Source organism: Nerophis lumbriciformis, linkage group LG07 (assembly GCF_033978685.3).
Source record: "Nerophis lumbriciformis linkage group LG07, RoL_Nlum_v2.1, whole genome shotgun sequence".
Taxonomy (NCBI): Eukaryota; Metazoa; Chordata; class Actinopteri; order Syngnathiformes; family Syngnathidae; genus Nerophis; species Nerophis lumbriciformis.
In genome coordinates, this window is record NC_084554.2 from 57,602,501 (window position 1) to 57,616,063 (window position 13,563).

Genomic DNA, 13,563 nt, shown 5'->3' on the forward strand with positions numbered 1-13,563 from the left:
GGAAGTAAAGCCTGGGTGAGGTTCGGCCGCACAAAGTATTCACTTCAAAATTGCGTTTTAACCATGTGACATTTGTTAACAACTCAGTTATAGTGGTCCTGATCTAGTGTAAGCCTTAAGTCGTTGCACATGTAAAATCTTAGGTAAAATAATATATTTTGACACAGTTGAGTTCCTCACAGACACTTCTGGGTGGTTGCTCTCTTTGTTGTCCAATGTGTGTTTATTGGGCTGCCATTGTTGTGTTTGCACCATTATTGTAGTTAGCATCTAGTGAGATAGTATATACGTAGATAGTATATTATTGGACATGTACAATGAATCGTTTGAATCTGGCCAACTCCCGCCAACGCTGAACCAAGCTTCAATTTCTCTCCTCTTGAAAAAAGGCAAGGACCCTTTGTCGTGCATTTCGTATCGTCCTATGAGCCTGTTAAATATGGACTTTAAATTATTATCCAGACTGCTGGCTTTACGTCTGGATACTATTCTGACTTCTAAAATGATTGCGGATCAAATTGGGTTCATTTGGAATGGGCATTCCTTTTCTTCCAATATATTGAATGATGTTCCTGCGCTTGACACTAAAGAGGCGGTGGTGTCTATGGATGCTGAAAAAACATTTGACCCAGTGGAGTAGAATGATCTATTTTATGTTCTGGACTTGAATTCTTCTGATAAAAGCTCAATCAGTGTCCTCACAGATGTTATTTCTTCTACACACACTTCTGAAAGCATCATGCCAGTTCCATGCCTTCCTCCGTGTGGAACTTCTAATGAATTCAACGCTGCACTGCTCGCCAATTCAACTTTACTTTTACAACGGAAGATGAGTCATTCCTCCAACTCTTTTGTTAGTTCTAAAATGTTTCAAGCAAACTATTGTTTAACTGTTATAGTCACATGTGTGTCCATGCACCGACTGAGAAATAAAATAGTGCTGTTGATCATTTCAATGTAGTCATTTGACTGATTCCTGCCTTTTTGCTTCTTATACAATATGGTCTGTCTGACAATTACAACCGCAGTGTGCTGTCAAGACATACTTAGACACTTCCTGTCCGTGCCTAAACATCTTCAAAATAAAAGTGTGCATTTATGTTTTTACGTTTTATCACCTGCGTTATTCTATCAAAGGGGGTGTTTATTACTGATAACTGTCGTCATTCCCATACTTCTGCATTTATTCATTGTATTCCTTGTCATTATCTTACTTTAACTCATGTAGTAATTGCATGCACATGGTGAACAGCAAACAGGAAGTCTTGATTTCCTAAGAACCTTGTTGCTCACGGTTGATTGGTCTATTTTATTTCTCACATGCCCTAAGACAAGAAAGGAAACTGACTCGACAATAACCGTAATAATTACTGACCGCCAGCCCCCAAGACTTGATGCTTCTCTTAGTTGGTTCTGGGTCGTCTGTTCACAGCGTTTCCTCTGGAGGACCATGTGTCACTCATGCTGTCTCTTAGCACACACACTAATACTTATTACTAAAAGACTCCAAACACCTTAATGTCCCTAAACCACACAACTCCAGAAAGTTACACTAAACATACCAACACTACACGACACACTAGCAACAAATAGAATATTCAACTGTCTTAGAAGTTGACCTCTTTGACCTCAGCAGTCAAAAAGCAGAAAGACAATTCCAATACAAAGACTTTAGTTTTGTCCCAAGGCAGTATGTACTCAATAAGGTTTGTTGCCATCAGGCACACCAAACACGACATCTGACCCTGAACAACACAGACAAACTGGCTCAGGACGAAGCGGAGGGCTTTGAAAAGACAAACACACATACATCAATCAATCAAAGTTTATTTATATAGCCCTTAATCACAAGTGTCTCAAAGGGCTGCACAAGCCACAACCACATCCTGGGCTCAGATCCCACATCAGGGCAAGAAAAAACTCAACCCAATGGGATACAATGAGAAACCACACTAAAATAAAAGGGTCGGCAGATTAAAGTAAAAGTCTTAGGCCTTCAGTAACTTGTTCCCCTTTGTCGTACGCGTCTTCTTACTCTTTTCATTATCCCCGTTCCCTCGTCAGGACTTAGGCCTGCACTTTGAAACCCCTTGCCCGTGACAGACTCCCAATATGTCATTTATAACCTCCTATTCAAACAAACTCCCTTCGACATTTCTAAAGCCATCCTTGACAGACTCCATGCATGGTCTTTAAAGAGAGGACTCCCAATCGTTGTTATCCATGTTGTCAATATCGAAGGAGATTTTCTCACAAATAAGCAGATAATTGCTGGGCTGGCTTTGTGTGTGGAACCCCAAAGCAGGATGAAAGGGACACAAGTCATCCGTTGTGGTTGTTGATCAGCCTCCAGCGAGGCGATGGACAGAGTCCTGCCCGTAACGCTGTGCGGTGCATTAACCCCACTGGCACTGACAAATGCACACGTGCTAATGCTTCATTGTGCTAACAAATGCTAATGTACTGACCTTTGGCAGTGTTGTTGTTGTCAGTGCTACTGATGGTTTGTGGGAAAATGATGTGTGTTATTCATCACGTCCCACATCAAGATAATGATCAAATTGTCTCTACCTGTCATTGAAGCTCACAAAATGGTCTCTTTTGCTATGCCTGTCACCTTTTTCTCAAGCCAGACCAATCCTCTCAACTGTTGCCATCCCTCCTCAGTCATCTAATTCCTACCTCCTCTCCACATCACCTTTCCTTGTCCTGCTCCGCTTATCCTTCCTAATATGTTCAAATGCTCCATTTTCCGTAGGTGGAACGTTCTTGGCCTGCAGGGGGCACTGCTGAGCCACTTCATGGAGCCAGTGTACCTGCATAGTGTGACCATAGGCAGCCTGCGCCACACGGGCCATCTGAGCAGAGTTCTCAACCAGCGGCAGGAACGTCTGGGCCCACTTCCTGCCACGTATAGACGCAACCAGCCCCTGCTCAGTGGTACGACTCACATTGACACTACTATGGAAAAGATTGCGCTTCCCAGCCCTCTAGATTGTAGATACTTTATAAGAGAGCTCATACTTCAGCTATCTGCTTGACAAACAGTTGTCTGAGCTAGAAAATTGCCAAACAATTGCTAATTGATGTATATGGCATGGGTGAAAAAATCTACAGTTACAAGCTCTGAAGGAAAATGTGTACTTTGTTTGAGGGTTAATAATGAAATTGTGATATTTAAGACATATTGCTACAAAAAATGTTTCTGGGCTACAAAATAATTCTGTGCAACTAGTTTTTTTTTCATTTAGTAGCACCGGTGCCACTAGTGAACATGCTAAGCCAGGGGTCGGCAACCCGCGGCTCCGGAGCCTCTTTGATCACTCTGATGCGGCTCAGCGGCTTACTTGCCGATTCCCCCCCCCCCGATTACCCCGGATTTCAGTGCCTCTTGCAGAAAACTCTGGGGATTAATATTCTCCGATTTTCACCCTTACAATAATAATAAGGGCGTACCATGATGGTACAGTATTTAGCACCCTCTACAATCTGTATTAACAGCTTGCCAGCCCAGCCTCTTGATTTATGCATTTTCTGCTTGCACACGCAAGTGACAGCAAGGCATACTTGGTCAACAGCCACACAGGTTACACTGACGGTGACCATATAAAACAACTTTAACACTCTTACTAATAATGCGCCACACTTTGAACCAAAACCAAACAAGAATGACAAACACATTTCGAGAGAACATCTGCACCTTAACACAACATAAACACAACAGAATAAATACCCAGAATCCCATGCAGCCCTGACTCTTCCGGGCTACATTATACACCCCCGCTACCACCAAACCCCGCCCCCGCCCCAACCCTGCTCCCTCACACATCAACCCCCCCCCCCCTCTGTGCGTCCGTTGAGGTGGGCGGGGGTGTATAATGCAGCTCGGAAGAGTTAGGGCTGCATGGGATTCTGGGTATTTGTCCTGTTGTGTTTATGTTGTGTTACGGTGCAGATGTTCTCCCGAAATGTGTTTGTCATTCTTGTTTAGTGTGGGTTCACAGTGTGGCGCATTATTAGTAAGAGTGTTAAAGTTTGTGGTTGTTGACCAAGTATGCCTTGCTGTCACCTACGTCAGCAAGCGCAAGCCCCATATAAGGTGAGGCTGGTCAGGCACGCTAACGGGTGCTATATGCTTTACCAATCACGGCACCCCAGACGCTGACAAGCGCCATTCATATAAAACCCGCGTGCCGCACCAGCATTCAAATTCCATATTAAGGTATGGGTAGCGCGTCTGAGACCCCTGGTTTATACATAGCACAGAGCAAAAAAAAACAACTTATTATGCAGTGTTATTTCAATTTCAATTTAAAAATTTTTTTGTGGCTCCCATTGTTATCTTTAATTTGTGAAACTGGTCAAAATGGCTCTTTGACTGGTAAAGGTTGCCGACCCCTGCTCTAAGCGTACAGCACTGCACTTCAGCATTTTGCACTTCAGCATTGGTCACAATGAGATTTAGTGTAGCAAACCTCAATTGAAGTAAGAAATGTTCCAATAATGTTATCACAATCTATCCTCACGGGTTGTTAGCATGCTAGCTTGAAGTATTCCTAGCATAATTGTTTTAAAAAAGGCAGGGCAAAGCCCAAAAAGTCCATAGTAGGTGTAGGTTTCTGGACTTTAGGAGCACATTCTGACATTCAAATGTTGAGGTTCCACTACATATGAGCTAATCCATCAAATGTCTTTGTTAAACTACACACAGTACTACAATACTTTGTTATCAATTGAATATATTACTCTGCTTTAAATGTATTACTTTCTTAAAGCAGCGACATGCCCTCCCATTCCAGTTCAAATGTTTTACACACGTCGTTGTGTTAGAAAGTATTTGCCTGGTGTGGTTTATTGAACACAATAAACATGACAACTTTCGACTTAATGAACTACATGAATAGCACACTCCAGTTGTGTGTCTGCTTTCACTTTTGTTTGTAGAGAAGATGAACACTGGAAGAGCAGCTGAATAACAGCAAGCTTGTAAGAACTGTATCAGTAATCATCTAGGCCATTCACTGAGCGTAAAAATGTAGGCCATATTTTTACACGAATGTCACAGATAACAACAAAGATTGCTTATGACAAAGATGCTTCTGATAAAAATGTTTTGAAGCTTAATTGTGTTATCAGGAGAAATATTTTACCCGACTCACACAATCATTGTGTATAAATTGCTGATGTTTTTCCAAGTTTGTGTACTGAAACAAAAATGCATTCAAGTAGCAAGTGCAGTAGGTTTATTGTATTAGGGATATTAGGTCTTGGTTGGGTTCTGTACTTCATTACTACTCAGTGGCCTAGTGGTTAGAGTGTCCGCCCTGAGATGGGTAGGTTGTGAGTTCAAACCCCGGCCGAGTCATACCAAAGACTATAAAAATGGGAGCCATTACCTCCCTGCTTGGCACTCAGCATCAAGGGTTGGAATTGGGGGTTAAATCACCAAAAATGATTCCCGGGCGCAGCACCGCTGCTGCCCACTGCTCCCCTCACCTCCCAGGGGGTGATCAAGGGGATGGGTCAAATCCAGAGGACAAATTTCACCACACCTAGTGTGTGTGTGACAATCATTGGTACTTTAACTTGAACTATTAATGTATTTATATTCGTTTCAGAAGACAACATCACAAATGTAAACAATGAATTCATTGTAAAAAGACATCAGGTTGGTCTTCTCAGCTGCTGCGCCAGGTCCACAAACATCATTTGACTTTTTGGACACTGGATTTATGTAACAGAGTTGATTCCATCTTCATTTTGTCAACTGAATTTTTACATCAAATTGTGCTGACAATTTCAGTTGGAAAAAAAATTGGTAGCAACATCCATCCATCCATTTTCTACCGCTTGTCCCTTTTGGGGTCGCGGGGGGTTGCTGGTGCCGATCTCAGCTGCATTCAGGAGGAAGGCGGGGTACACCCTGGACATGTGTGTTTAAAAATGCAGTATATTAAAAAAATGCTTTTTGAAATTATGTGCAGAACAGTTCAGTGTTTTAAAATACATTGTATAAAAATTCAGTGTAAAAAAAACAAGTGCAACATTTTTTTTTTTCCCCAAAATTAATACTCTTTACAACTTCCATCCATCCATCCATCCTCTTCCGCTTATCCGAGGTCAGGTCGCGGGGGCAGCAACCTAAGCAGGGAAGCCCAGACTTCCCTCTCCCCAGCCACTTTGTCCAGCTCTTCCCAGGGGATCCCGAGGTGTTCCCAGGCCAGCCGGGAGACATAGTCTTCCCAACGTGTCCTGGGTCTCCCCCGTGGCCTCCTACCGGACGTCGGCGATCGGGTGGCATCCTGACCAGATGCCCGAACCACCTCATCTGGCTCCTCTTTATGTGGAGGAGCAGCGGCTTTACTTTGAGCTTCTCCCGGATGACAGAGCTTCTCACCCTATCTCTAAGGGAGAGCCCCGCCACCCGGCGGAGGAAACTCATTTGGGCCGCTTGTACCCGTGATCTTGTCCTTTCGGTCATAACCCAAAGCTCATGACCATAGGTGAGGATGGGAACGTAGATCGACCGGTAAATTGAGAGCTTTGCCTTCCGGCTCAGCTCCTTCTTCACCACAACGGATCGATACAGCATCCGCATTACTGAAGACGCCGCACCGATTCGCCTGTCGATCTCACCATCCACTCTTCCCTCACTCGTGAACAAGACTCCGAGGTACTTGAACTCCTCCACTTGGGGCAGGGTCTCCTCCCCAACCCGGAGATGGCACTCCACCCTTTTCCGGGCGAGAACCATGGACTCGGACTTGGAGGTGCTGATTCTCATCCCAGTCGCTTCACACTCGGCTGCGAACCGATCCAGTGAGAGCTGAAGATCCTGGCCAGATGAAGCCATCAGGACCACATCATCTGCAAAAAGCAGAGACCTAATCCTGCAGCCACCAAACCAGATCCCCTCAACGCCTTGACTGCGCCTAGAAATTCTGTCCATAAAAGTTTAGAACAGAATGGGTGACAAAGGGCAGCCTTGGCGGAGTCCAACCCTCACTGGAAACGTGTCCGACTTACTGCCGGCAATGCGGACCAAGCTCTGACACTGATCATACAGGGAGCGGACCGCCAATATCAGACAGTCCGATACCCCATACTCTCTGAGCACTCCCCACAGGACTTCCCGAGGGATACGGTCGAATGCCTTCTCCAAGTCCACAAAGCACATGTAGACTTTACAACTTAGATTTTAGCCAATATTTTGCCCTTGTATTCGGTTTTCTACACAGTTGATTCGTTGTATATCAATGATGTAAATATCCTACAAGCCAGTTGTTTTATATCAGGGGTCTCAAACACGCGGCGTTATTTTGTGGCCCCCACCTTAATATGACAGTTTAATGTTAGTGTGGCCCGCGAGTTTTAAATGAATGGCGCTTGACAGCGTTGTTTGCGGAGCTGAAGGAATCCACCAATCACGGTGTGGTATAAGGTATAAGGCTCTCGACAATCGAGGGCGTGCCATGATGGCGCTGCCTATAGTGTCCTCTACAAACTGTCACCGCATCATCTTTTTCTCCAGCGTGCCGGCCCAGACGCATGTCGTATGAGGCTTCTGCAGACACACGCAAGTCATTGCAAGACATACTTGAGGAACAGCCATACATGTCACTGAGGGTGGTCTTATTTGATTTGATTTATTTTTTAACACTGTTACAAATATGCGCCACACTGTGAACCCACGCCAAACAAGAATGACAAACACATTACGGGAGAACATCCACACCGTAACACAACAGAACAAATACCCAGAATCCTTTGCAGCCCTAACTCTTCCAAGCTACAAAAACATCCCCCCCATCTCCCGAATTCCGAGGTCTCAAGGTTGGCAAGTATGCACTGACGTCACTTGCGTGATGCAAGCAGAGAAACATTTTGCCGCTTTTCCACGACACCCGCACACGCTCTTCCTCCTTCCCTCCCTGCCTCCCTCGCTCGCCCGCCTGCTCGCTCCCGCCCCCGTTGTAAACAGTCCGGGCGGGGAAGACGAGCGGTCCGGTAGCTTCCAAAGCACTCCGCCGAAGGAGCGAGCGACAATACAAAAGTGTGGTGCACTGAACCCCAGCGCTGATACTCCCACAGAGAGTCGCTGGGCGAATCAGACGTGTAACACGTTAGTGGTGATGTTAGCCCGTTCAGGGCTGATTGTGCTACCGTAACTGTAAACTCCCCCCCTCCCCCCGTTGGCTCCAGACAGAGACGATTTTTGATGCAATATTTCTTTGTTGAGCACAGGGGCGCCCCGACGTGTCTTATTTCATTTCATTTTTATTTATCTCCTTCATTGATGTGCATCTTTGATCGATAGACAATTATACCTCAATTATTCAATGATACATTTACACAGCAATGCCTGAGAAGGAGCAGGATGAAGAAAAATCTTATATTCTTCTGCCCCCTTCAACATAATACGTAGTCTTACTTAATGATATCATATAAACCAACAATTACATCCAAACATAACTAAAACAAACAAAAAACACAAGAAGTGCAAAACTTCATGATGTACAAACCGAACAAAAAAAACAAAAGAAGTAATACACACCTCACGGGATGATACAAAACAAATACGAAACCAGGCAAAAAATAAGTAAAATAATAAATATAAAGCAAAATGTAAACACTTATGGCTGTCCATATGATCTTATTGTTCTGTCTTTATATATTTTTTCAATTGGAATATATTTTTTACAATCTTTTATCTCATTGTAAAGAGAATTCCATAGTTGAACCCCCACCACTGATATGCACATTTGTTTTAAACTTGTCCTTGAATACTGATGTTGGAAATGACCTTTTCTTCTATGCTCTTCATTCTCAGAAATTATGACAAACATTTTTTTTGTAAATTTGCTGGTAATGTTTTACTTTTAGCCTTAAACATGACACATAATGTTTGTTACTTTACTAGCTCCTGTAATTTCAATAAACCCAAATTAATAAATAATATGTTAGTGTGTTCTAAGTAATCTACTTTATGAATAATCCTTATAGCTTATTTCTGTAGTTGATACAGAGAAAGTTGCGGTGCACAAGGAATACGATTTGAAACGTCATTATACAATTAGACATGCTGAGGAGTATGCAAAATACCAGGTAGATGAGAGAGTGAACCGGGTTGCAAATTTTAAAACCAGTCTACTGAGGCAACAAGATTTCGTCAAGAAAGCAAGCGAAAAGAGCGATGCAGCAGTCAAAGCTAGCTACATGGTGAGTGAGATGGTTGCAAGGGCGAGAAAGCCATTCAAAGAAGGTGAATTCATTAAAAAGTGCATGTTAGATTTTTTTAAAGAAATCTTTTCTTGCGGCCCAGCCTCACCCAGTTTCTGCATCCAGTGGCCCCCAGGTCAATTGAGTTTGAGACCCCTGGTTTATATAGACTATGATTATGCAGTTGTGTTGAAATGTGTGCAAACACAATGGTTATGCACATCCCCAACAGCAGCCATGTTTGTGTTTTACCGCCACACGTCTCAACACCAAACACCTTAATTCTGCTTCATTCATGTCTGTCCAACGATCAGGTCTTTAATCGGGGGAAAAAATGAAATTGTCAATTACAGAGAGAGAGAAGTCGAGTCCATTGAAAAGATCCAATGAGCCATGAATGGCGCTGGGAAAGGCAGGATGGATCGAGTGCCTTTTTTCTTCAAACTGCCATAAAAGATATCAGACTAGTAATAAGACCCTGTGAGGATTGTTCCAAAAGGAATATGATGGCTCGGTGGTGTGTTGGCATGCATTGTTCTCTTGTACTGAAGATGAGCAAAAGATGAGCAATCGCGTGACAAGTTCTCGATAAAAGTACATTTAACGTTGCATGATACTAACGTAGCAAGAAAAAACACTATATGTATATATATATATATATATATATATATATATATATATATATATATATCAGTGGTGTGCTGTCAGGGCCAGCAAGACCGTCTCTGCTGGCCTAACATAACCAGAAATCATCATCATAATTAAAGATAAAAGTCATTTTTAATTGACTTTCCCTAAATATGTAAAAGTATTCATATTCTCTTCATGTCATATTATGCTCCTTCCAGTGCTGTTGTTTTTAGGTTATAGAGTTTTTATCCAATCAGAATTCAGCTAGCTTATGTTGCCATGCTGTACCAAATCTGCCTTCAGAATCAACAACGTGTGTGTGCACTGGAAGTGGACGGACACATACAGTTGATAGACAGTTGCAATAGCCAATCAGATCACGAGTTGTTGTCAGTAAGGCCTTCTAGATGGCCTAAGGCAGATATATAGTGACGTTATGAGCCAGGTAACATAAGAACTCCATTACCCAGCATGCCACAGTAGTGAAGAGCATGCGCAGTCGCCCCGTTTAGGTTGAATATAGACATGATGTCAGCTTGATGTTTTTGATGAGCACGCTGTGGAGTAAACTTGAAGAAGTCATCTGCATCTTTTATGTTTAGACAAGACAACATATGCATTTGCAAGGCCATTTTCAAGAAGGATATTTAAAGAGAAATTACAGCTTGTGAGACCATGTTGGCCAACCCCGGAAGCTTGAGTGGGTTCTACAGATTGTGAGTTCAGATATTGTATTTCTTGATTTTTTTTCACGTTTAATGTTTTTTGCAATTTTAATTTTGACAGTATCACATAAAATATGTTTTAATTGCTGATGCGTGTTTATTGATTTTTAAATGCGCCAGAAAATAACCCGTTTTGTACACTGTTGAGATGTTTCAATGCACAATAGGGCGTAAATGTGTTCCTGTATAGTATTTCTCTAGCAAGGGTCATGTGGTGACATAAATGATGTTATTTTGAGAGGTCATCATTAACGTCAGACATCGCTGACCCGCCACTGATATATATATACCGTATTTTCCGCACCATAAGGCGCCCTGGGTTATAAGCCGCGCCTTCAATGAACGGCATATTTCAAAACTTTGTCCACCTATAAGCCGCCCCGTGTTGTAAGCCGCATCTAACTGCGCTAAAGGAATGTCAAAAAAACAGTCAGATAGGTCAGTCAAACTTTAATAATATATTAAAAACCAGCGTGATGTGGGCGCGCATGGAGTCGTATATCAACATGGACAGAGCTGCTGAAAAAAGCCACCCGGCCTCTTCGCGTAAACTTAAACTTACCTTAACCACTCGCTCATCTTTTCTTCATCCATCCCTTCGAGTTAGCTTTTATGATGACGCCGGCTGGAAAGGTCTCTTTTGGCAAGGTCTTCCTTTTGAATATCACCATGGGTGGAAGTTTCTGGCCATTAGCATGGCAAGCTAGAACCACAGTGAAGGATGACTTCTCATTCCCTGTGGTGCGAATATTCACCGTACGTGCTCCCGTTGTATCCACAGTGCGGTTCACAGGAATATCAGTTGCTGTGAAATAGTAATCCGTGTGCGGATGGAGAGATTGCGTCTTTTCATGAACCGGATCCCTGTCACTTGGTAGGAGCCATTTTGTGGTCTTTACAGATGTAAACACACAAAGGAAATGAAACGTACGGTATATCCGCGCGCTTTTTCTTCTTCTACGCGGTTCGGGTGGTTGCTTACAGTAGAAGAAGAAGCGCTTCCTGTTCTATGGGGGCGGTTGCTTGCGTAGAAGAAGAAGCGCTTCCTGTTCTACCGGGAAAAAAGATGGCGGCTGTTTACCGAAGTTGCGAGACCGAAACTTTATGAAAATGAATCTTAATATTAATCCATATATAAAGCGCACCGGGTTATAAGGCGCACTGTCAGCTTTTGAGAAAATTTGTGGTTTTTAGGTGCGCCTTATAGTGCGGAAAATACGGTGTGTATATATATATATATATATATATATATATATATATATATATATATATATATATATATATATATATATATATATGTTACACACACCCACATGCTTAATAGGTTTATTTTGCCTATCAGAGCTTTGCAGATCTGCTTTGCATGGGCGTTTTTTTTCATGCAAACCTTAAATACATCAGCCTCATGTGTTGAAAACGGACAATAATTCAAGTTTAATTTAAAAGTCAATTACAACAAGCAAGTGGTACTGATTCAATGGTATGTCATCAGTAAACAAGATATGCATACTAAATGTTAACTTCTAGCGAGCATACTTGTTGTAATATATCCTTGTTCTTTACAATCCTACATCCTCTCACCTTCACTTTCTGTCAACATCATTTCTTAGCCGGTGGCATTGTTTGCTTTACCGCTGAGACTAATTAGTAGAGAAATGATGGGGATGGAGACCTTGAGACCAGTGTCTATGGTATGTGATGTTTCCAGCTTATCAACTCAATAACAGTGTAGGAAAAACACTCACTCACCTCTCTCCTCCCGGTCTCTGGGCAGGTATTCAAGTTGATATACACTTTGGAGCAGATTACACATTTACAGCTGTTAACTTTTATCCCCGCCCATTAGCCTTGGAGATAGGAGGTCAGCGCTTTCAGGCCTTTTTCTTCTGTTTTTACACAGCTGTGGCATATGTTGTAAGATTGAAATCATTGAATCATCTTTGTGAGGCACCACTAAATATGTGGAGCATCAGCCCTAAATGGAATAGTCATGACAATGATGTTTTCTAATATGTTGTAAGATTGAAATCATTGAATCATCTTTGTGAGCAGGCCCGGCCCTAACCAATCTGGCGCCCTAGGCAAGATTTTAGGTGGCGCCCCCCCCCCCCCCCACATCGGCAGTGAAGTGTATATACGCACAAGAAACCGAATAGCTTTGTCTTTGACCTTTTTTTTACTTAAAGAAAGCAAATTAACAATCAGAATAGTTAACAAGATAAAAAAAAATATGAATAAATAAATGAATGCAAAAAATAAAAAATGAATATATGAAATACAATATTTTTTACATACATATTGCTTAATTTACATTAATGATGTGCACTTTAACAACTAGGCTTACAACTATACCTAATATATAAAGGGGTGGAAAAGTGACTATTACCTGCAGGGCAAACATTAGCTAACCAGAAGGCAAAAACAATGTAAACAAAAAACACCTTCTTAAAAGATCTACCGTATTTTCCGCACTATTAGCCGCACCTAAAAACCACAAATTTACTCAAAAGCTGACAGTGCGGTTTATAACCCGGTGCGCTTTATATATGGATTAATATTAAGATTCATTTTCATAAAGTTTCGGTCTCGCAACTACGGTAAACAGCCGCCATCTTTTTTCCCCGTAGAAGAGGAAGCGCGTCTTCTTCTACGGCAAGCAACCGCCAAGGTAAGCACCCGCCCCCATAGAAGAGGAAGCGCTTCTTCTTCTACTGTAAGCAACCACCCGCCCCCGTAGAAGAAGAAGAAGGGCGCGGATATTACGTTTCATTTCCTTTGTGTGTTTACATCTGTAAAGACCACAAAATGACTCCTACTAAGCGACAGGTTTCCGGTTCATGAAAAGACGCAATCTCTCCATCCGCACACGGACTACTATTTCACAGCAACTGCCTAAAGACTTTCAAGAAAAGCTGGCTACTTTCCGTGCATATTGTAAAAACAAGATAGCTGAAAAAAAGATCCGGCCAGAGAACATTATCAACATGGA

At 42.4% G+C, this 13,563-nt stretch overlaps 1 protein-coding gene across 1 annotated transcript in view; it reads left to right on the top strand.

Moving 5' to 3' along the window:
- Nucleotides 1-13,563, top strand: part of adarb2 (adenosine deaminase RNA specific B2 (inactive)) — a 420,947-nt gene that overhangs the window by 381,810 nt on the left and 25,574 nt on the right. The window contains exon 8 of the mRNA XM_061964838.1: nt 2,759-2,940. Coding sequence (XP_061820822.1) covers nt 2,759-2,940 — 182 coding nt within the window. The remainder of the gene's footprint in view (nt 1-2,758; nt 2,941-13,563) is intronic.